Raw genomic sequence first — 25,054 nt, forward strand, 5'->3', positions numbered from 1 at the left:
ACCATTTAGGCTTGAAAAAAACGAAGAAAAATACAAAATGACATCATATCTCATAGAAATACTTTTAATTATTATTTGATTGATAACTAGTATAAAATATAAAGATACTTGTGCACATTTTCCATAATTTTCGCCCTAATTGTTAATTTACAAAGTACACAGTACAGGACTTTTACCCGGAAGTACTTAGTTATTAGTGCCGGCTTCACAGCTATGTTATGAAGCATCATGTAATTGACACTTCCTGCTTCTTTTTTTGCCACTGTCAACAAACCGAAATACATGTTCTATGCGAGATTTTGTCAATTTATTTGGATGTAGTTAGTTTATACAATTCATAGTAACAATGATTCCTTACTCTGTCAACGTTAAACTCGCGGCGCGGACATTGACTGGCACGCTCAATTTGCAGAACAAAACTGCTGTTGACTGGTGAGTTATGGAGCCCTGCGCATTGGCCTAGCTAGCTAACATTAATGTTAGCTATTTACGTTAACTCACTCAGCTGAGCTGGTTTATTCGACAGAAAATGAAGATGATTAAACATGTATTAGATTACAATATTATATTGTTTAGTCTTTGGATAATATCAAGATTTTGAATGCTTCGTTTCACGGTTTGCAAGTGGTGTTCTGCTACATGTTTCAGCAAGCTAGCTAGTTAACGTAAGAGTTTTCCCCCCCTGCAATTAGCTTAGCCATTTATGTTAGTTAACATTTGGATTAACCATTTTGACTATTACTTTGCCATCTGTAGACAAAAGTAAAGTTAAAATTGTTAACATAAATGTTAGCTAACATAAATGGCTAAGCTCGTTAAATGTTAATATAAATGACTAGTTGCGGAACGAAGCTAACGTTAGACAATTAGCTAAATAGCGAGCAAGCTAACGTAACGTTAGCTAGTGTTTGATTTGACATTGCAGTTGTGTTTTTGTGTTTCAGCTGACAACCAATAACGATGCCACTGTTTAGTGTGTCATTGGTTGAGGATACACAAAGCAAATCAAGTGTGCTTGTCAGATGAGTTAATGGTCTAGACCCACAAATTTAGGCTGTAGTGATTTTCTTGAAGGTCTATGTCCCTAGATGTGGAAAATGTGTGATAGTGCAGCAATAAGGCCATTCCCTGTCTTATCACTCTTTCTTCCCTCAATCCCATATCAAATCAAATTGTATTTATCACGTTTCGTAAACAACAGGTGTAGACTAGAGTGAAATTCTTACTTATGGGCCCTTCCCAACAATGCAGAGAGGAAATAATAGAAAAATAATAACATGAGGAATAAGTACACAGTGAGTAACGATAACTTGGCTATATACACAGGGTACCAGTACCGAGTCGATGTGCAGGGGTACGAGGTAATTGAGGTCGATATGTACAGGTAGGGATAAAGTGAGGCAACAGGATAGATAAAGTAGCAGCAGCATATCTGATGAGTCAAAAGAGTTAATGCAAAAAGGGTCAATACAGATAGTCTGGGTAGTTATTGGTTAATTATTTAACTGTCTTATGGCTTGGGGGGTAGAAGCTGTTCAGGGTCCAGTTTTTTTTTTTCTTCAACATGTTATATCGGTTCCGATTGCCGTGCGGTAGCAGAGTCTATGACTTGGGTGGCTGGAGTCCTTGACAGTTTTTAGGGCCTTCCTCTGACACTGCCTGTTATAGAGGTCCTGGATGGCAGGGAGCTTGGCCCTAGTGATTTGCTGGGCCGTACGCACTACCCTCTATAACGCATTGCGGTTGGATGCCAAGCAGTTGCCATACCAAGCGGTGTTGGTATGTAGCCAGTCAAGATGCTCTCAATTGTGCAGCTCTATAACCTTTTGAGGATCTAAGGGCCCATGCCAAATCTTTTCAGCCTCCTGATGGGGAAAGAGGCATTGTTGTGCCTTCTTCACGACTGTGTGGACCATGATAATTCCTTAGTGATGTGGACACCGAGGAACTTGAAGCGCTCGACTGGATGGGGGCGTGCTCGGCCCTCCGTTTCCTGTAGTCCACGATCAGCTCCTTTGTCTTGCTCACGTTGTGGGATAAGTTGTTGTCCTGGCATCACGCTGCCAGGTCATTGACGACCTCCCTATAGGCTGTCTCATGGTCGTCGGTGATCAGGCCAACCACCGTCGTGTCGTCAGCAAACTGAATGATGGTGTTGGAGTCGTGCGGCCAAGCAGTCGTGGGTGAATAGGGTCAGGAGGGGAATAAGCATGCACCCCTGAGTGGCCCCCGTGGTGAGGGTCAGCGAGGTGGATGTGTTGTTGCCTACCCTCACCACCTGAGGGCAGCCCGTCAGGAAGTCCAGGATCTAGTTGCAGAGGGAGGTGTACAGTCCCAGGGTCCTGAGCTTAGTGATGAGCTTGGAGGGCACTATGGTGTTGAACGCTGAGCTGTAGTCAATGAACAGCATTCTCACATAGGTGTTCCTCTTGTCCAGGTGTAAGAGGGCAGTGTGGAGTGCAATGGAGATTGCGTTGTATTTGGAACTGTTGGGGCGTTATGTGAATTGGAGTGTCTGGGACACAGGAGGTTGGTGGCACCTTAATTGGGGAGAACAGGCTCGTGGTAATGGCTGGAGAGGAATGAGATCTCATACATCAAACATGGTTTTCATGTGTTTGCCATTTCATTTGCTCTGTTCCAGCCATTATTAAGAGCCGTCCTCCCCTCAGCAGCCGTCACTGGTCTGGGATGATGGTGTTGATGTGAGCCATGACCATCCTTTCAAAGCATTTCATGGCACAGGGACTATGGTGGTCTGCTTGAATGTGTATTATGGATAGCTGTGAATCTAAGTTTTCCAATAATATATGATTAAAAGGTATACGTGAGCAATAACCTTTTGTATACTGACATTGTTTGTCATGGGGTAAAATCACTATGGGAGAAATGAATGGGATGAAAGTAGGAGGTATAAAACAGTAGTGCAGCAATGGCAGCTTTCTCTATCACACATTTTCCAACTTGAGACATCATCACCCCAAGTGAGCCTGACTGACCCCCCTGGCCCATGGACTAATGTGTTAACTCTCAGCCCATAGCTACAGCCCTTTCATGACTGTTGAGTTGCAGTAAAGAAGAATGCATGGCTCTAATGCAATGCTATGAAGTGTGCAAGGCTACTTGTCTCCTTTCCTATGATGACCCTCTCTCCAAAAAGTCTACTCGCTAACGTTCGACAACGTTTGGCTACTGAACGTGGGACCTGCTCCAAGATCACCGTGGCAGAGCGATAAATCTCCCAACAGAGCTACTTGAACCAGGTCCTACGTTCAGTAGTCAAACGTTGTCGAACGTTGCAGATAGAAATCGCATGAATAGAGCCAATGGCTGTGTCCGAAATTTGGCTTGCTTTTACAGTGCCTTCAGAAAGTATTCACACCCCTTGACCTTTTCCACATTTTGTTGTGTAACAGCCTGAATTTAAAATGGATGAAATTGAGTTTTTTTGTCACTGGCCTACACACAATACCCCATAATGTCAAAGTGGAATTATGTTTTTAGATTTTTTTTAAACAAATTAATTACAAATGAAAAGCTGAAATGTCTTAAGTCAATAAGTATTCAACCCCTTTGTTATGGCAATCCTAAATAAGTTCAGGAGTAAAAATGTGCTTAACAAGTCACATAATAAGTTGCATGGGCTCACTCTGTGTGCAATAATAGTGTTTAACTTGATTTTTGAATGACTACCTCATCTCTGTACCGCATACATACAATTATCTGTAAGGTCTCTCAGTCGAGCAGTGAATTTCAAACACAGATTCAACCACGAAGGACAGGGATGTTTTCTAATGCCTTGCAAAGAAGGGCACCTATTGGTAGATGGGTAAAATAAAAAAAGCAGAAATTGACTATCCCTTTGAGCATGGTGAAGTTATTAGTTAGGCTACACTTTGGATGGTGTATCAATACACCCAGTCACTACAAAGATACAGGCGTCCTCCCTAACTCGGAGAGGAAGGAAACCGCTCGGGGATTTCACCATGAGGCGAATGGTGACTTTTAAAACAGTCACAGAGTTGAATGTCTGTGATGGGAGAAAACTGAGGATGGATCAACAACATTGTAGTTACTCCACAATACTAACCTAATTGACAGAGTGAAAAGAAGGAACCCTGTACAGACTACACATTCCAAAACATGCATCCTGTTCGCAACAAGGCACTAAAGTAATATTGCAGAAAATTTGGCAAAGCAATTTACTTTTTGTCCTGAATACAAAGTGTTATGTTTGGGCCAAATCCAATACAACACATTACTGAGTACCACTCTCCATATTTTCAAGTGTATTGGTGGCTGCATCATGTTATGTGTATGCTTGTAGTCATTAAGGACTGGGGAGTTTTTCAAAAAAATAAATGGAATGGAGCTAAGCACAGGCAAAATCCTAGTGGCAAAATCAGGTTCAGTCTGCTTTCCACCAGACACTGGGAGATTAATTCACCTTTCAACAGGACAATAACATTAAACACAAGGCCAAATCTACACTGGAGTTGCTTACCAAGACGGTTAATGTTCCTGAGTGGCCGAGTTACAGTTTTGACTTAAATGTACTTTAAAATCTATGGCAAGACCTGGAAATGGTTATCTAGCAATGATCAGCAACCAATTTGACACAGCTTGAAGAATTTTAAAAAGAATAGTGGGCAAATGTTGCACAATCGAGGTGTGGAAAGCTATTAGAGACTTACCCAGAAAAACACAGCCGTAATTGCTGCCAGAGGTCCATTTACAAACTATTGACTCTGGTGTGATTTATGGAAATGAGACATTTCTGTATTTCATTTTCAATACATTTTCAATCATGTCTAACCATGTTTTCACTTCGTCATTATGGGGTATTGTGTGTAGATGTGTGATAAAAAACATCTATTTAATCTATTTTGAATTCAGGCTAACACAACAAAATGTGGAATAAGTCAAGGGGTATGAATACTTTCTGAAGGAACTGTACCTAAACTGCATACTGTGTACTAATCGTGCTACATATTATTTAGAACGTACTGTTTAATACAAACATATGCAGTAAGCACCTGGCTGACAAGTGTATAAAATCGAGCAGACAGCCATGCAATCTCCATAGACAAACATTGGCAGTAGAATGGTCTTACTGAAGAGCTCAGTGACTTTCAATGTGACACCGTCATAGGATGCCACTTTTCCAGCAAGTCAGTTCGTCAAATTTCTGCCCTGCTAGAGCTGCCCCGGTCAACTGTAAGTGCTGTTATTGTGAAGTGGCACCTGGCTGACAAGTGTATAAAATCGAGCAGACAGCCATGCAATCTCCATAGACAAACATTGGCAGTAGAATGGTCTTACTGAAGAGCTCAGTGACTTTCAATGTGACACCGTCATAGGATGCCACTTTTCCAGCAAGTCAGTTCGTCAAATTTCTGCCCTGCTAGAGCTGCCCCGGTTAACTGTAAGTGCTGTTATTGTGAAGTGGAAACGTCTAGGAGCAACCACAGCTCAGCCGCGAAGTGGTAGGCCACACAAGCTCACAGAACGGGATCGCCGAGTGCTGAAGCGCGTAGCGCGTAAAAATTGTCAGTCCTCTGTTGCAACAGTCACTACAGAGTTTCAAACTGCTTCTGGAAGCAATGTCAGCACAATAACTGTTGGTCGGGAGCTTCATGAAATGGGTTTCCATGGCCGAGCAGCCGCACACAAGCCTAAGATCACCATGCGCAATGCCAAGTGTCGGCTGGAGTTGGAGTTGTGTAAAGCTCACTACCATTGGACTCTGGAGCAGTGGATACGCATTTTCTGGAGTGATGAATAACGCTTTACCATCTGGCAGTCCGACGGACAAATCTGGGTTTGGCAGATGCAGGGAGAACGCTACCTGCCCCAATGTATAGTGCCAACTGTAAAGTTTGGTGGAGAAATAATGGTCTGGGGCTGTTTTTCATGGTTCGAGCTAGGCCTCTTAGTTCCAGTGAAGGGAAATCTTAACGCTACAGCATACAATGACATTCTAAATCAGGGGTGTCAAAGTCAAATGGACGGAGGGCCAAATAAAAATTTTAGCTACAAGCCGAGGGCCGGACTGTTCGAATGTTCATTGAAACATTTTTAAATGACGCATATAGTCTAGTGAACCTAATTGAACCTACTGAAAACCTAACAAATATATTCCAATATGATCAGATAAATAAAGCAATATTTTCTTATGGCTCTGTCAGTAATCTTTAATTTTCAACAGACACAAAAGACAAATTTCCTTTATATAAAAATCCCCATAACATGAACATTAAATGAAAGAAACCGGTATTCAAGGCACCATCAGTAGCCTATATTTTCTATTTTAGCAAAAGTGGGCTAAATTTACTTCAAAGAAAAAAACAATAATAGCAATTTTCTATCATCCACTCAACTGAAATATTTTTAAAATATAATTGGATTGAAATACAATAAAATAAAGTGCAAAAATCTATTAATCAAAAACAACACTTTGTTTAAGGAGAAGTAACATGCAGTGAAAACAAATATTAAACTTTAACTTTTAAACTTGAACTGAGTAAAAACTCTAAATATGTGATTGCACAGTAATGTTCACTTGTTTGAGGTTGAGGGTGATACTTGGTGGTGTCCCATCTTTTCCACAAGTTCATCAATGTTCGGGGGTAAGGCTCTGAGCTGAGGAAATCCTCAGAATTGAGTGGAGGTGTTCAGCAGTAAGTCGACTTCTGTGTGATGTTTTGTTCAGGTTCATCAAAGAAAACAGTTGTTCACACAGGTATGTGCTGCCAAACATAGACAACGTTTGAGCAGCCTGGATGCGCAGCTGGGGCATTGTGTCGGGAGGAAACGGGCGAACTCCGCAGCACCCACTGCCGCATATTTTGCCCTCAGTGCATCATTGCATTGGAGGTCAATCAACTCCATTTGGAGGTTTGGTGGTGAGCTTTCCACGTTTTTTTGAACAGAGCCTGTCGAGATTTGAGGCCTCGTTTTAATTCCTCTGCCTTTTGTAGCCTTTGTTCCATGTCCATATTCTTGTTTTTGTCCGCGTGTTTCGTTTCATAATGTCGTCTCAGATTATACTCTTTCAGTACCGCCACACTTTCTCCACACAGAAGACACACAGGTTTTCCAGCTACCTCCGTGAACATATACTCCGACTCCCACCTTGTTTGAAACCCCCGGTTCTCAGTGTCCACCTTCCGTTTTGCCATTTTTGATGGGTATCTGAAAGTTAATTTTACTGTGATGCTGACGACTGCTGTGCCAATAAATATTGAAATGAAGCAGCCTACTGCTCGGTGCGTCACCGTTGCATTGTGGGAAATGTAGTATTGGTGCGTGTAAAAGATCTGCGGGCTGCCGGCTTGCTGCGGTCTGCGGGCCGGTTCTAATAATAAATCAAGATCATCCCAGGGGCCGTAAAAAACCTTCTCGTGGGCCGGATGTGGCCCGCGGGCCTTGACTCTGACATATGTGTTCTAAATGATTCTGTGCTTCCAATTTTGTGGCAACAGTTTGGGAAGGCCCTTTCCTGTTTCAGCATGACCATGCCCCCGTGCACAAAGCGATGTCCATACAGAAATGGTTTGTCTAGATCTGTGTGGAAGAACTTGACTGGCCTGCACAGAGTCCTAACCTCAACCCTTTGGGATGAATAAGAACGCCGACTGTGAGCCAGGCCTAATCGCCCAAGATCAGTGCCCGACCTCACTAATGCTGTTGTAGCTGAATGGAAGCAGGTCCCTGCAGCAATGTTGCAACATTTAGTGGAAAGCCTTCATAGAATAGTGGAGGCTGTTATAGCAGCAAAGGGGGACCAACTCATATTAACGCCCATGAGTTTGGAATGATATGTTGGACGAGCAGGTGTCCACATACTTTTGGTAATGTGTGTATATAACATCCATTCTGAGTAGGCATAATCGAATGTGCGTGTCCCCTATTCTGATTATCAGCAGTTGTCAAACACGTTGGTGTGAAGAAACGGTTATCTTGCTCAATATTGTGCAGCAAATTCTACTACTTGAAAAGCCGAAATGAGTAAGACATCCGGGCATTTGCATACTCGAAATGGCCTACTATAGGTCACTTGGACATAGACCATAGTTATTCCTTATTTCATTGTGTCAGAGAGGCATGTTTGTTCTACATAACGATAGCATATTTCTATCTGAACGTTCCACAACGTTGTGTCCTGCTGAACACGCTAGGCTTGGGCGGTATACCGTATATACCATATACTGGGGTATTTCGAATTAGCAACGGGATGGTTTTTCAATACCGTTTTAAACTATTTATTTGAAGTTTTTCAATACATTTTAATATTTGTAGCTACTTATTAAGTAAATACCTGCAGCCAACTTGTTCAATACGTTAGGAGAAAAAAACGATCGCTTTCTTCATTTCACCTGTCACATTCTTTTTCATTATGAAGCTTACCGTAGTTCCCCAGAACAGTTTGTTTGTAAATGGCACAACTGGAGAAAGCGGGGGCAGGTGAGTCCAGCTGTGTATTCACAGGGGTCGCGTTTTATAATTAAAGCAAGTGTTTTTTCCCCCCTCAACATTGTGATCAGGGACGTGCAAGTATAGTTTTCCTTCACAGAAAATACATTGTGATCAGGGACGTGCAAGTATAGTTTTCCTTCACAGAAAATACATTAGTACAACACATTTGGCAGAAAATAGCTTCATTTTCATCAGATGACAACAAAAGTGCAATGCTATTTGGCTGGCAGCCACACAAGTAAATTAGTTTACAATGAAAAAGCAAGGTCTTTATTGCAAAAACGATGCATGGCCATCATATTTCTAATGTTTATCATAGAAAGAATGTAGCCAGCTACATTTCCTACTGGAGAAAAGTTGGCTGGCTACACAAGAAAAGTAACTGCACATCAGTCAGAGCTCTGTCTGCTGATATAATACCTGTTTTTGTGAATTCTCGTCCGAGTGGAGAAGTGCAACTGAAGCACAAAATTAGTCTGATGCCCAGCAGAAATTACAATAAGAAGCATTTTACATCTGCATTTACAAAACGCGGAAAGATACTGTATTTCTAATGTGCTTTATATTTTTTTCCTGCGTGAAAAACACAGAGTTCTGCGTTAACCCGACCCCTAAATTTAACTTGCTACTTAATCTAACTATGTGGCTGAATTAATAAGGTGACGAGGCATCATATTGTCTTCGCTTACTGCCGTGTTTGAGAAGTCAAAGCCCTTTGGATGAGTTATTTGTACAGCTGCCACTATCTTCATTTCCTTGCATTTTTTCTCCTCTCCGTTCTCACCTATATTCTCCTCCCCCCTCTTCTGCGAGCAGAGCAGGCAGGCCCGTTGCCCTAGTAATATGCCATTTAGCAGACGCTTTTATCCAAAGCGACTTACAGTCATGCGTGCATAATTATTTATTTATTTTGTGTATGGGTGGTCCCGGGGATCGAACCCACTACCTTGGCGTTACAAGCGCCGTGCTCTACCAGCTGAGCTACAGAGGACCATAGTGACTAGTGACTCCAGACTACACACAGACAGTGTGTACACATGCTGCTCCAGAGCCAGTACTGTTCTTCCTTCAGTCAAGCATGGGTCAAAACTTTGTTCATTTGCACAATGTCTCTAGTTCACGTGTTCTTGGCCAAACTCACCAAAAATGACATTTGGTAGCTTCTATCTATACATGTATACGTTTTTATTAACTGGATTGCCTGTCTTATATATGTTTGTTTGTGTATTTAGCTAGCAGCCTCCATGGAAATTCGCACTTGTGCTAATTTTCTTAGCCTTCTTTTAATAGACGCCCAATGGGCTTTTTTTCGTATCTTTGGTGCCCCCTTGTGTACTAAGCCGGTAATACCGTGTATCCCGGTATGAGACGATGATATGAAACATCTGGATACTGCCCAACCCTAGAACACGCCTCTGCTGTAATGACCCCACCTTTCTAGCAGCTGTGTTGCCCTGCTGATAGGCTAAAATATTAATTCTACATTTGATGGATACAGTATGCCCTGCTGCTGTGCTAGTTAGCCTAGTTATCTGTTTTTGGGGGGTGGGGGGGGGGGTCAAATCACAAAATAATTTGGTGTCTGTGTGGTACTTGTATAAGCCAGTTCATGTCTTTCTGATTTTAATCAGAGTAATGGTGTATTCATGTTTTCTTTTTTTTTTCTTTTTTTATATAGGCCTAATATAGATTTATTTTAATTATTGACAACGACAAAAATCCACACCATGACAACCCCCATATCCTCCTCCCCCCTATATCTCCTGTATTTTAAATATGTTCTCCTCCAGGGGTTGGCAGGGGCTGATAGCCCAGGGATGTCACTCCAGCATCCTCATCATCGATCCAAAGACTTCCCAGACCATCCAGGTTCTGGAGAGGCACAAAGCCAATGTGGTCAAGGTAAGTGCCAGTCAGGTTTATTCAATACCCTTTGCTTTCTCAATATCATAATGGGAACATGCCAGGAAGTAGCCCATGCATTCTTTGAACAAGTGGTTTGAGTGAGTGAATTCATAGCATGTAGCCTAGATTACATTTCCAAAATTAAATGTAACCCATCACAGGAGTAAACTATACTCATGTTTGGTTCTAAGTAAAATGCCTGTTTGCTTGAAGTGATATTTATCATCCAAAGTAATGCCAAGTGTTACGTCTGGAGGAAACCTGGCACCATGCCTACAGTGAAGCATGGTGGTAGCAGCGTCATGCTGTGGTAGTGATTTTCAGCGACAGGTACTGGGAGACTAGTTCGGATCGAGGGAAAGATGAATGGACCAAAGTACAGAGATCCATGATGAAAACCTGCTCCAGAGCGCTCAGGACCTCAGACTGTGGTGAAAGTTCACCTTCCAACAGGACAACGACCCTAAGCACACCGCAAAGACAACGCTGGAGTGGCTTCGGGTCAAGTCTCTGAATGTCCTTGAGTGGTCCAGCCAGAGCCCGGACTTGAAACCGATCAAATGTCTATGGAGAGACTTGAAAATAGCTGTGAAGTGACGCTCCCCATCCAACCTGACAGAGCTTGAGAGGATCTGCAGAGAAGAATGGGAGAAACACCCCAAAAAAATACAGGTGTACCAAGCTTGTAGCGTCATACCCAAGAAGACTTGAGGCTGTAATCGCTGCTAAAGGTGCTTCAACAAAGTACTGAGGGTTTTTTTTGCAAACATTTCTAAACCTGTTTTTGCTATGTCATTTATGGGGTATTGTGTGTAGATTGAGTGAAAAAACAACAACAATTGATTCAATTTTAGAATAAGGCTGTAACGTAACAAAATGTGAAAAAGTCAAGGGGTCTGAATACTTCCCGAATGCATTGTATAGACAACTTAGATGGGGAAACTATTGAATGGTAGCAGACTGTATTGCCAGCCCTATTTGCCATGTTTTTAACCAAAGCGTAAAGGAAGCTAAAGGAATTCCGCTGGCTAAAAGTTGTAAAGCACCCTTTGGTGTCTCTAACAGCTGACCAATCAGTTTGCTGCCTCCTCTTAGTAAACTGTTGGGAGAAAATTGTGTTTGAACAAATACAAAGCTATTTTTCAAAGAACAAGCTAACTACTGACTTTCAGCATGTATATAGGGAAGGGCATTAAACTTGTACTGCGCTGACTCCGATGACTGAAGATTGGCTAAAATAAATGGATAATAAGATGATAGTTGGAGCTGTTTTGTTTGATTTCAGTGCAGCCTTGGATGTTATTGATAATTTGTTATTGAAAAAAACTCACTTATTATGGTTTTACATCACCTGCCATCACATTGTTGGAGAGTTACTTATCCAGTAGATATGTACAGTGTGGTATCCCTCAGGGCAGTTGGCTTGGGCTGTTACTCTTCTCAATTTTTACAAATGATTTGCCACTTGTCTTTATAAGAAGCTAAAAGGACTATGTATGCTGATTTATTGAACACCACACATCAGCACCTACAGCCTCTAAGCTCACTGAAACTCTTAAAAAGGAGTTACAGTCAGTGTCAGAATGAGTAATTAACAATCAACTGGTCTTAAATGCATCTAAAACCAAAAGCATTGTATTTGTCAAAGCATTCTCTTAGACCTAAACCTCAACTGGAGTAGTGCATATAGCGTGTGACCATTGAAGAATTTGAACTCCTAGGAGTAACATTGGTTAGTCAGTTATCATGGTCAAGTCATATTGACAAAGTTGTTGTGAAGATGGGAGAGGTATGTCTGTTTATAAAAAGGTGTTCTGCGTTTTTCACACACAGATCAACTGTACTAGTTGTTCAGGCTCTGATCTTGCCCGATCTAGATTACTGTCTGGTATTATGGTCAGGTGCAGCAAAGAAAGACCTAGCAACGTTGCGGCTGGCTCAAAACAAAGCAGCATGCCTTGCCCTTAACTGCACACACAGAACTAACATCATCAACATGCACGATAGTCTTTCATGGTTGAGGAGAAATGTACTACTTCTCTTCTAGTCTTTTTTTAAGAAACATTTGTGTGTTGAAAATGCCTAACCACTGGTACGGTCTATTTACATACACTTCAAACAGACATGCATACCCCACCAGACACGCCACTGGCTTTCTTCACTGTACTCAAACCAAAAACAGATTTAATGCTTCACTCAGTTATGTATAGAGCCATGTCATCAGAGGTTAATCAGGCAAAAAGTATGTTTTTAGCTTTTAAAAAAACAGATTAAACATTGCATCAGTGCCTCTTTCTAATGATCTATTTTAACTTCATATAAGAGTATGTACAGTGGGGAGAACAAGTATTTGATACACTGCCAATTTTGCAGGTTTTCCTACTTACAAAGCATGTAGAGGTCTGTCATTTTTATCATAGGTACACTTCAACTGTGAGAGACGGAATCTAAAACAAAAATCCAGAAAATCACATTGTATGATTTTTAAGTAATTAATTTGTATTTTATTGCATGACATAAGTATTTGATCACCTACCAACCAGTAAGAATTCCGGCACTCACAGATCTGTTAGTTTTTCTTTAAGAAGTCCTCCTGTTCTCCACTCATTACCTGTATTAACTGCACCTGTTTGAACTCGTTACCTGTATAAAAGACACCTGTCCACACACTCAATCAAACAGACTCCAACCTCTCCACAATGGCCAAGACCAGAGAGCTGTGGAAGGACATCAGGGATAAAATTGTAGACCTGCACTAGGCTGGGATGGGCTACAGGACAATAGGCAAGCAGCTTGGTGAGAAGGCAACAACTGTTGGCGCAATTATTAGAAAATGGAAGAAGTTCAAGATGACGGTCAATCACCCTCGGTCTGGGGCTCCATGCAAGATCTCACCTTGTGGGGCATCAATGATCATGAGGAAGGTGAGGGATCAGCCCAGAACTACACAGCAGGATCTGGTCAATGACCTGAAGAGAGCTGGGACCACAGTCTCAAAGAAAACCATTAGTAACACACTACTCCGTCATGGATTAAAATCCTGCAGCGCACGCAAGGTCCCCCTGCTCAAGCCAGCGCATGTCCAGGCCCGCCTGAAGTTTGCCAATGACCATCTGGATGATCCAGAGGAGGAATGGGAGAAGGTCATGTGGTCTGATGAGACAAAAATAGAGCTTGTTTGGAGGAAGAAGAAGGATGAGTACAACCACAAGAACACCATCCCAACCTTGAAGCATGGAGGTGGAAACATCATTCTTTGGGATGCTTTTCTGCAAAGGGGACAGGACGACTGCACCGAATTGAGGGGAGGATGGATGGGGCCATGTATCGCGAGATCTTGGCCAACAACCTCCTTCCCTCAGTAAGAGCATTGAAGATGGGTCGTGGCTGGGTCTTCCAGCATGACAACGACCCAAAACACACAGCCAGGGCAACTAAGGAGTGGCTCCGTAAGAAGCATCTCAAGGTCCTGGAGTGGCCTAGCCAGTCTCCAGACCTGAACCCAATAGAAAGTCTTTGGAGGGAGCTGAAAGTCCGTATTGCCCAGCGACAGCCCCGAAACCTGAAGGATCTGGAGAAGGTCTGTATGGAGGAGTGGGCCAAAATCCCTGCTGCAGTGTGTGCAAACCTGGTCAAGACCTACAGGAAACGTATGATCTCTGTAATTGCAAACAAAGGTTTCTGTACCAAATATTAAGTTCTGCTTTTCTGATACTTATGTCATGCAATAAAATGCAAATTAATTACTTAAAAATCATACAATGTGATTATCTGGATTTTTGTTTTAGACTCCGTCTCTCACAGTTGAAGTGTACCTATGATAAAAATTACAGACCTCTACATGCTTTGTAAGTAGGAAAACCTGCAAAATCGGCAGTGTATCAAATACTTGTTCTCCCCACTGTATATATGAATAGTGTGTAAATAATATTGTAGTTGTCTCTGTGTCTTTCCAATATATAACTCTTATTTTATTTATCTTTAATTTTTTTTGTTTTAATTTAATGTCCTTGTCTATAACTGTTCTGCACTTTAATGTATGTGTACGTTTCATTTGGACCCCAGGAAAAGTAGCTGCTGCATGTGGAGTAGCTAATGGGGATTCTAATAAACTAAGCCAAGACTATCTTCAATATTTCTAAATGGCGTAGTTATAGTTTTGATTTTAATTTTCAAGACATGAAAATGGATTTCTAACGATGATCAACAACCAAGTTGACAGCGCTGGATGAATTTAAAAAAATAATAATGTGCAAATATTATCCAATCCAGGTGTGCAAAGATCTTAGACTGACCCAGAAAGACTTACAGCTGTAATCGCTGACATAGGTGACTCTAACATTTTATTGACTCTGGGTTTAATAACTACCTAATCAAGATGTATTAGTGTTTTATTTTTCATATTATTATTGTTGTTTTTACAAATGTTTTAATTTTTCTTCCACTTTGACAGAGTACTTTGTGTAGGTTGTTGAATAAAAACGACAATTAAATCCATTTTAATTCCACTTTGTAATACACCAAACAAAATGTGGAAAAAGTCAAGGGGTGTGAATACATGCACTGTATCTGGCAGTAATATTTGCGGTTTCTCCCTCACCCAGAATAATTCCCAGTTTTATGTCATTAGTAAATGCACAGAAGTTGGGAATTGATTTGAGATATTTTCTTGAAAAAAAAACTCTTATTTTGGAGTATTTCTCACAGTAGCGGAAAAAGTGCATCTCTGTCTCTACCTCTCCTGTCGTGGAGTGACCACATAGACACTCCTTTTTCTGTCTCCTGTTTTCTATAGCCAATTGGTGGTTGCTGAGCCTGTATTTGGTCAGGATCTGTCTCTGTTTTCGATCTCTGACACAGTATATTCTGCCAGTTTGTATTCTCTTTTGAGGGCCAATTTTTATTTTTATTTTTTTGTCATTTTCCCAATTTGTCAAATAGGTTTTAATTTCTATAACAATCTTATTTCCCTGTGTGTTTGGATAATAGCTGACATAGGGGACTATTTTCAGAGTTGAGCTTTTGGGTTCCAGTGCTTTGAATTGTAAGGACCTTTAGGTGTTTAATTTTAAATGCTTCCAAAATGTTTGTACTTTTCTTTATGCTTCAATTAAAGGGAATCTTCCAAGTTCCGCTCTGCATGCATTATTTGGTTCATTCTTTTGGATATTTAGGATAATTCTGCAGAATTCTGTATGCAGATTTTCTATTGTGTTTTTCTACCAATGCTAATAATTACAGGTTGGACCCTAAACCTCGCTTCCATACAGTGGGGAAAAAAAGTATTTAGTCAGCCACCAATTGTGCAAGTTCTCCCACTTAAAAAGATGAGAGGCCTGTAATTTTCATAATAGGTACACGTCAACTATGACAGACAAATTGAGAGAAAAAAATCCAGAAAATCACATTGTAGGATTTTTAATGAATTTATTTGCAAATTATGGTGGAAAATAAGTATTTGGTCACCTACAAACAAGCAAGATTTCTGGCTCTCACAGACCTGTAACTTCTTCTTTAAAAGGCTCCTCTGTCCTCCACTCGTTACCTGTATTAATGGCACCTGTTTGAACTTGTTATCAGTATAAAAGACACCTGTCCACAACCACAGTCACACTCCAAACTCCACTATGGCCAAGACCAAAGAGCTGTCAAAGGACACCAGAAACACAATTGTAGACCTGCACCAGGCTGGGAAGACTGAATCTGCAATAGGTAAGCAGCTTGGTTTGAAGAAATCAACTGTGCGAGCAATTATTAGGAAATGGAAGACATACAAGACCACTGATAATCTCCCTCGATCTGGGGCTCCACGCAAGATCTCACCCCGTGGGGTCAAAATGATCACAAGAACGGTGAGCAAAAATCCCAGAACCCCACGGGGGGACCTAGTGAATGACCTGCAGAGAGCTGGGACCAAAGTAACAAAGCCTACCATCAGTAACACACTACGCCGCCAGGGACTAAAATCCTGCAGTGCCAGACGTGTCCCCCTGCTTAAGCCAGTACATGTCCAGGCCCGTCTGAAGTTTGCTAGAGTGCATTTGGATGATCCAGAAGAGGATTGGGAGAATGTCATATGGTCAGATGAAACCAAAATATAACTTTTTGGTAAAAACTCAACTCGTCATGTTTGGAGGACAAAGAATGCTGAGTTGCATCCAAAGAACACCATACCTACTGTGAAGCATGGGGGTGGAAACATCATGCTTTGTGGCTGTTTTTCTGCAAAGGGACCAGGACGACTGATCCGTGTAAAGGAAAGAATGAATGGGGCCATGTATCGTGAGATTTTGAGTGAAAACCTCCTTCCATCAGCAAGGGCATTGAAGATGAAACGTGGCTGGGTCTTTCAGCATGACAATGATCCCAAACACACCGCCCGGGCAACGAAGGAGTGGCTTCGTAAGAAGCATTTCAAGGTCCTGGAGTGGCCTAGCCAGTCTCCAGATCTCAACCCCATAGAAAATCTTTGGAGGGAGTTGAAAGTCCGTGTTGCCCAGCGACAGCCCCAAAACATCACTGCTCTAGAGGAGATCTGCATGGAGGAATGGGCCAAAATACCAGCAACAGTGTGTGAAAACCTTGTGAAGACTTACAGAAAACGTTTGACCTGTGTCATTGCCAACAAAGGGTATATAACAAAGTAATTAGAAACTTTTGTTATTGACCAAATACTTATTTTCCACCATAATTTGCAAATAAATTCATTAAAAATCCTACAATGTGATTTTCTGTTTTTTTTTTCCTCATTTTGTCTGTCATAGTTGACGTGTACCTATGATGAAAATTACAGGCCTCATCTTTTTAAGTTTGAGAACTTGCACAATTGGTGGCTGACTAAATACTTTTTTCCCCACTGTATATTGCAATTATTACAAGTATACTATTGAATATTTTGCATCAGATTTGGATAGGAATATTTATTTTTGTGAATTTTATTTTTATTGCGTAAAATGTTTTGCAGGCTTTTTGTCTTTTTTGTTCATTCACTGGTAGTTGTACCATTGGGCATGTTCAATTATGGTATTTCTTAATTTGAAGGTGTGTCTGCTGCTTTGATTCCTGGCCTTTTTCTGGAAAATCATGACTGGTTTTCTGAAAGTTAATGTTGATGCTGTAGTCCCAAAGAATGATAAGTTGTTCCTGTAGATCTTGCTCTGTTGGTGACCGTAGGACAAGGTAAGCTGCTTAGATTAAGAATCTGATCTCATCTTTGAGTTCAGGGGCTGCAGATCAGTCCAACAACACTGTAGGGATGTGTGTGGTTATTCAAATATCCGAACGGACGTTAGAATTCAAATACTCGAGTGAGTATTCACTTTTGCGAGAGAAAAAAAACATGCCTATTTTACACATGATTTTTCTAAATTACATTAAAATATCAATTTGACATTGTTACATACATGGATATACCATGGCATTTTATTAATTTAATAAAACAAACTTCTATATAGTTTTTGTGATGTGCGCCCCATAAAAAGACAGGTAGCCAAGAGTTCACTAAATGCAATGCAAGATGGAATAAAATTACGGAATTAAAAGTTAGCGAAATGAGAAGGAGTAGGCTACAATGAGCAACCAAGGTAGGTTGTTTCTATCTGAATGTGGATGGGGAGAAAGCACATCATGTGGCCTCAAGAATTAGCCTAGCTAGCTAGCTTTTCTAGGCTACTCCAGTCAATACAGGCATTGTTATATGGGATGATAAATAACATTGTGGCTGCTGCAAGTTAGCTAGTCTTGGCTTTAGCAGAGTTGCGTTGGGTACTGCGTCTCTCTCACTGCGTCTGCTCGCTCCCATCTCACCGGCCCCTCAGCAGCTGCAGCAGAAAAGTGCCAGCTTCTCGCACAGCAGTGCTTAGCTTAAAAACCACATGTATTTTGAATATTTGTATATCCAACAAAAAATCATGATACTGTTCGACTAGTGAAATTATTTCAAACCCCCATCCCTACAACACTGCTAGTTAATTGATGTAGATGTTGAATAGGGCTGGACTTAAATCTCACCCTTGTTTCACCCCCCCCCCGCCCTTGTGCAAAATTCTCTATTTTATTGTTCAATTTAATACTGTGTGTTGTTCGAGTAAATAGATTTCATGATGTCTCATACTTTACCCCCAAAGCCGCTTTGGTGGGTTTTACAATATAATCCATCATGCCTTATGGACTCAAAAGCATTCTTATAATCAACAAAACATGCAAGTACTTTTACTCTGCGTTTCTGATGAACATGCTGGTGTATTAATGTGTGTATGTGGTCTGTTTTGCGTTTGGGTAGAAAGTATTTTTTTAATGTTATGTGAGGAAGGTCTGTATCCGGCTATTGAGAATACAGCAGAACAGTTTCCCCATGTTACTGGTAACACATATAGATATTAGGCTCTAATTTGTCACCTTTTTTATATATGGGGGTTATGCAGCCATTCTCCAAAACCAGGTTTGAATAAAGCATCCTGCAGCTCAGGAGTACTGTGTTTTAAGCATTTAATTCCTGACGCTGTCAGGGCCACATGCCTTTCCAGGTTTAAGGCATTGTATTTTATTTGAAAGTTAAGCATGTGTCAATTGGGTTCTGGTTGTTTTTGTGTTTTCTAGGGAGTTTAGTTTTTCTTGCATATTTGTTTCGTTTAAATTAAAGTCTTATGATGGTATTATTCCATCGACCTTCAAAATGATTTTTCCCCAAATGTTGCCATTTTGAGTGGCTAGGTCATTCCTCAGTTTTCCCATTTAGACCATTCCATTTGTCCCAGAACTGGTCAAAATGCTTCCATTTCTTCCGTCTTAGGTTTTGTTTGTATTCTTTCAATTTGGCAGTATTGTTGCCGAACGTCTATATCCTGTGTTTGGTGATGTTTTCTATTAGATAAAGATCTAAATGTTTTCCTTAAGTGTAGGCTTGGGCGGTATCCAGATTGTCAAACCTTCATACCGACCTACCGGGATATTCGGTAATACCGGCGCTGTTTTCAAACCCTTGAGGCACTGTAATCTGAAGGTTAGCAATGCTAACGTGTACATGTAAAATCCCATAGAGAATGCCAGCTAAAAGCTAATGAGCGCATTGCAAACATTTTATACGGTCTCTGACCTAAACTATACAAATAACTCAAAAATGCTACATAGTTTGCTGCAAGCACAAAACAAATATTAGACAGCAAGGCTCTTGATCCAGGAGGGGATTCTCTGCTGTTACCAAGCGAAGCTTGAGTTTGGAAGAAGCTAACCACTTAGCTATACTGAACAAAAATATAAACACAACATGTAAAGTATTGGTCCCATGTTTCATGAGCTGAAATAAAAGATCCCAGATTTTTTTTCCATAAGCACAAAAAGCTTATTTCTCTCAAATGTTGTGCACAAATTTGTTTAGATCCCTGTTAGTGAACATTTCTCCTTTGTCAAGATAATCCATCCACCTGACAGGTGTGGCACACCAAGAAGCTGATTTAAACAGTATGATCATTACACAGGTGCACCTTGTGCTGGGGACAATAAAAGGCCACTTTTAAAATGTGCAGTTATGTCACAACGCAATGCCGCAGATGTCACATGTTTTGAGGGAGCCTGCAATTGGCATGCTGACTGCAGGAATGTTCACTGTAGCTGTTGGCAGAGAATTGAATGTTAATTTCACTACCATAAGCTGCCTCCAATGTCGTTTCAGAGAATGTGGCAGTACGTCCAACCGTCCTCACAATCGCAGACCACACCAGCCCAGGACCTCCACATCCCAGTCATGTGAAATCCATAGATTAGGGCCTAATTTATTTATTTCAATTGACTGATTTCTTTATATGAACTGCAATTTAGTAAAGTCGTTTTAAATTGTTGCATGTTGCATTTATATTTTTGTTCGGTAAATATAGCTAACTTGCTACTAAATTAGCAAACCAAATGCACAACTGCAGAGCATTTAGCACATTTTAAACAGTTAACATAATAGTTATAAGATATCTAGCTGGCAAACATTTAGTTGTGAATTCCATACTGTAACTAGATCACCTGAACTAGATCAACAGTGAGTGACTCACAAGGCTCCGGACTCTCGTCCTTCTGTGCTGGGGACTACCGGTAAGCTTCGTAATGAAAAATTGTGATGTGAAATAAAGAATGCGATCTGCTTTATCTTCGAATGTATTGCAGAAGTTGACTGCAGGTATTTACTTAAACAGTAACTACAAATATTCACATTTATAAAGAAAACTTCAAATAAATAGTTTCAACGGTATTGAGAAACCATCCGGTGCCTTTTTCCAAATACACCGGTATACGGTATATCAAATCAAATCAAATTTTATTTGCCACATGTAGACGTTACAGTGAATTGCTTACTTACAAGCCCTTAACCAACAATGCAAAGTAAAACTAAGTGTTAAGCAAAAAAAATCAAAGCAAATAACTAAAGAGCAGCAGTAAAATAAAATAACAGTAGGGAGGCTATATACAGGGGGGTACCGGTGCAGAGTCGATGTGTGGGGCCACCAGCTAGTCGAGGTAATTGAGGTAATATGTACATGTGGGTAGAATTAAAGTGACTATGCATAAATAATAAACAGAGTAGCAGCAGAGTAAAAAAAGGAGATGGGGCGGTGCAAATTGTCCGGGTAGCCATGATTAGCTGTTCAGGAGTCTTATGGCTTGGGGTTAGAAGCTGTTGAGAAGCCTTTTGGATCTAGACTTGGCGCTCCGGTACCGCTTGCCGTGCCGTAGCAGAGAGAACAGTCTATGACTAGGGTGGCTGGAGTCTTTGACAATTTTGAGGGCCTTCCTCTGACACCGCCTGGTATAGAGGTCCTGGATGGCAGGAAGCTTGGCCCCAGTGATGTACTGGGCCGTACGCACTACCCTCTGTAGTGCCTTGCGGTCGGAGGCCGAGCAGTTGCCATACCAGGCGGTGATGCAACCAGTCAGGATGCTCTCGATGGTACAGCTGTATAACTTTTTGAGGATCTGAGGACCCATGCCAAATGTTTTCAGTCTCCTGAGGGGGAATAGGCTTTGTCGTGCCCTCTTCATGACTGTCTTGGTGTGTTTAGACCATGATGGTTCGTTGGTGATGTGGACACCAAGGAACTTGAAGCTCTCAACCTGTTCCACTACAGCCCCGTCGATGAGAATGGGGGCGTGCTCAGTCCTCTTTTTTTTTTCCTGTAGTCCACAATCATCTCCTTTGTCTTGATCACGTTGAGGGAGAGGTTGTTATTCTGGCACCACACGGCCAGGTCTCTGACCTCCTCCCTATAGGCTGTCTCATCGTTGTCGGTGATCACGCCTACCACTGTTGTGTCGTCGACAAACTTAATGATGGTGTTGGAGTCTTGCCTGGCCATGCAGTCATGGGTGAACAGGGAGTACAGGAGGGGACTGAGCACGCACCCCTGAGGGGCCCCCGTGTTGAGGATCAGCGTGGCAGATGTGTTGTTACCTACCCTTACCACCTGGGAGCGGCCCGTCAGGAAATCCAGGATCCAGTTGCAGAGGGAGGTGTTTAATTTCAGGATCCTTAGCTTAGTGATGAGCTTTGTGGGCACTATGGTGTTGAATGCTGAGCTGTAGTCAATGAATAGCATTCTCACGTAGGTGTTCCTCTTGTCCAGGTGGGAAAGGGCAGTGTGGAGTGCAGTAGAGATTGCATCATCTGTGGATCTGTTGGGGCGGTATGCAAATTGGAGTGGGTCTAGGGTTTCTGGGATAATGGTGTTGATGTGAGCCATGACCAGTCTTTCAAAGCACTTCATGTCTACAGACGTGAGTGCTACGGGTCGGTAGTTATTTAGGCAGGTTATCTTAGTGTCCTTGGGCACAGGGACTATGGTGGTCTGCGTGAAACATGTTGGTATTACAGACTCAGTCAGGGACATGTTGAAAATGTCAATGAAGACACTTGCCAGTTGGTCAGCACATGCTCGAAGTACACGTCCTGGTAATCTGTCTGGCCCTGCGGCCTTGTGATTTATTTGTATGTATGCACTCACTAACTGTAAGTCGCTCTGGATAAGAGCGTCTGCTAAATGACTAAAAAATTTAAACGAATGTGTCACTGGGCAGCTCGTGGCTGTGCTTCCCTTTGTAGTCTGTAATAGTTTTCAAGCCCTGCCACATCTGACGAGCGTCAGAGCCGGTGTAGTACGATTCTTAGTCCTGTAGTACGATCTTAGTCCTGTATTGACTCTTTGCCTGTTTGATGGTTCATCGGAGGGCATAGCAGGATTTCTTATAAGCGTCCGGGTTAGAGTCCCGCTCCTTGAAAGCGGCAGCTCTAGCCTTTAGCTCAGTGCGGATGTTGCCTGTAATCCATGGCTTCTGGTTGGGGTATGTACGTACGGTCACTGTGGGGACGACGTCATCTATGCACTTATTGATGAAGCCAGTGACTGATGTGGCGTACTCCTCAATGCTATCTGAAGAATCCCGGAACATATTCCAGTCTGTGCTAGCAAAACAATCCTGTAGCTTAGCATCTGCGTCATCTGACCACTTTTTTTATTAACCGAGTCACTGGTGCTTCCTGCTTTAGTTTTTGCTTATAAGGAGGATATAGTTATGGTCAGATTTGCCAAATGGAGGGTGAGGGAGAGCTTTGTATGCGTCTCTGTGTGTGGAGTAAAGGTGGTCTAGAGTTTTTTTTCCTCTGGTTGCACAATTAACATGCTGGTAGAAATTAGGTAGAATGGATTTAAGCATCACAGTCCCAGGCCACTAGAAGCGCTGCCTCTGGATGAGCGTTTTCCTGTTTACTTATGGCCTTATACAGCTCATTGAGTGCAGTCTTAGTGCCAGCATTGGTTGGTGGTGGTATATAGACAGCTCCGAAAAATATAGAAGAAAACTCTCTTGGTAAATAGTGTGGTCTACAGCTTATCATGAGATACTCTACCTCAGGCGAGCAAAACCTTGAGACTTCCTTAGTATTAGATTTTTTGCACTAGCTGTTTACAAATATACACAGACCCCCACCCCTTGTCTTACCGGAGTCAGCTGTTCTATCCTGACGATGTAGCGTATATCCCGCCAGCTGTATGTTATCAATGTCGTCGTTCAGCCACGACTCGGTGAAACATAAGATATTACAGTTTTTAATGTCCCGTTGGTAGGATAACCGTAATCTTAGGTCGTCTAATTTATTTTCAAATGATTGAACATTGGCTAATAGGATTGATGGAAGAGGCAGTTTACTCACTCGCCGTCGGATCCTTACAAGGCACCCCGACCTACGTCCACGGTATCTCTGTCTCTTTCTCATGCGAATGATGGGGATTTGGGCCTTGTCGGGTGTCTGTAGGATATATTTTGCGTCGTCCAATACGAGGTGAGTAATCGCTGTCCTGATATCCAGAAGCTCTTTTTGGTCATAACAGATGGTGGCAGAAAGATTATGTACAGAATAAATTACAAATAACGCCAAAAAACACACATTATAGTAGAATTGGTTAGAGGGCTGTAAAACGGCAGCCATTCTCTCCGGCCATCCATACCGCCCAAGCCTACTAAAGAGTTTGCGTTCAGCATCAAATCATTTCTCTTTGAGGTTTCCAATTAGAATGTTTTTTTTCTTTTGCATAAATGTGCTTTTGTGGCTGCCGTGCTGTGCGCTGCGAGACCATGTACAAATAGGCTAAACCATCATCACTCTTGCGCTCTCCCTCTCTGCCTGCAGGTGAAATGGTCCAGGGAGAACTACCACCACAGCCTGAGCTCGCCCTACTCTCTGAGGCTGGCCTCTGCCGATGCAGCAGGGAAGATTATCGTGTGGGATGTGGTGAGTGGCACGGCCCACTGTGAGATCCAGGAGCACTCCAAACCTATCCAGGGTGAGAGCGAAACCTAGGAAAAGGACCCATGCTGCATTTCTTACATCAACTTTGAGAGCGATGCCCAGAAATTACAACCTGTATCAATGATTTCCTTTCAATTACATTCAGCCCAAACCTCCCTGACATAAATTTGGCTATGAATAAATTAAATGAGATCGATCATAAACCCTGGGATAGTTTTATTTTTCAGCAAGGTTACTATCCTCTTGAGCTGACAAAAATCCTAGTCCCCGAAATCGGGTACTAGGCTATTTAAACAATGAAAAAAAAAAAGACATTATCAGCATAACAAGGTTGTACTAATAGGCCTACAACTAATAAAAACTACTGCTACAACTACTAATACAACTAATAATGCCTATAAAATATATATACAGTGGGGGAAAAAAATATTTAGTCATCCACCAATTGTGCAAGTTCTCCCACTTAAAAAGATGAGAGAGGCCTGTAATTTTCATCGTAGGTACAGGTCAACTATGACAGACAAATTGAGGAAAAAAATTTCAGAAAGTGACATTGTAGGATTTTTTATGAATTTATTTGCAAATTATGGTGGAAAATAAGTATTTGATCACCTACAAACAAGCAAGATTTCTGGCTCTCACAGACCTGTAACTTCTTCTTTAAGAGGCTCCTCTGTCCTCCACTCGTTACCTGTATTAATGGCACCTGTTTGAACTTGTTATCAGTATAAAAGACACCTGTCCACAACCTCAAACAGTCACACTCCAAACTCCACTATGGCCAAGACCAAAGAGCTGTCAAAGGACACCAGAAACAAAATTGTAGACCTGCACCAGGCTGGGAAGACTGAATCTGCAATAGGTAAGCAGCTTGGTTTGAAGAAATCA

At 41.7% G+C, this 25,054-nt stretch overlaps 1 protein-coding gene across 1 annotated transcript in view; it reads left to right on the top strand.

Annotated features, from left to right (window-relative positions):
- Positions 1 to 216: 216 nt before the first annotated feature.
- wdr11 (WD repeat domain 11) overlaps positions 217 to 25,054 on the top strand; it is a 190,937-nt gene continuing 166,099 nt past the window's right edge. Inside the window, exons 1-3 of the mRNA XM_041867113.2 lie at positions 217 to 432; positions 10,269 to 10,380; positions 24,047 to 24,200. Coding sequence (XP_041723047.2) covers positions 347 to 432; positions 10,269 to 10,380; positions 24,047 to 24,200 — 352 coding nt within the window. The 5' untranslated portion in view covers positions 217 to 346. The remainder of the gene's footprint in view (positions 433 to 10,268; positions 10,381 to 24,046; positions 24,201 to 25,054) is intronic.

The sequence above is a fragment of the Coregonus clupeaformis genome, chromosome 37 (genome assembly GCF_020615455.1).
Source record: "Coregonus clupeaformis isolate EN_2021a chromosome 37, ASM2061545v1, whole genome shotgun sequence".
Taxonomy (NCBI): Eukaryota; Metazoa; Chordata; class Actinopteri; order Salmoniformes; family Salmonidae; genus Coregonus; species Coregonus clupeaformis.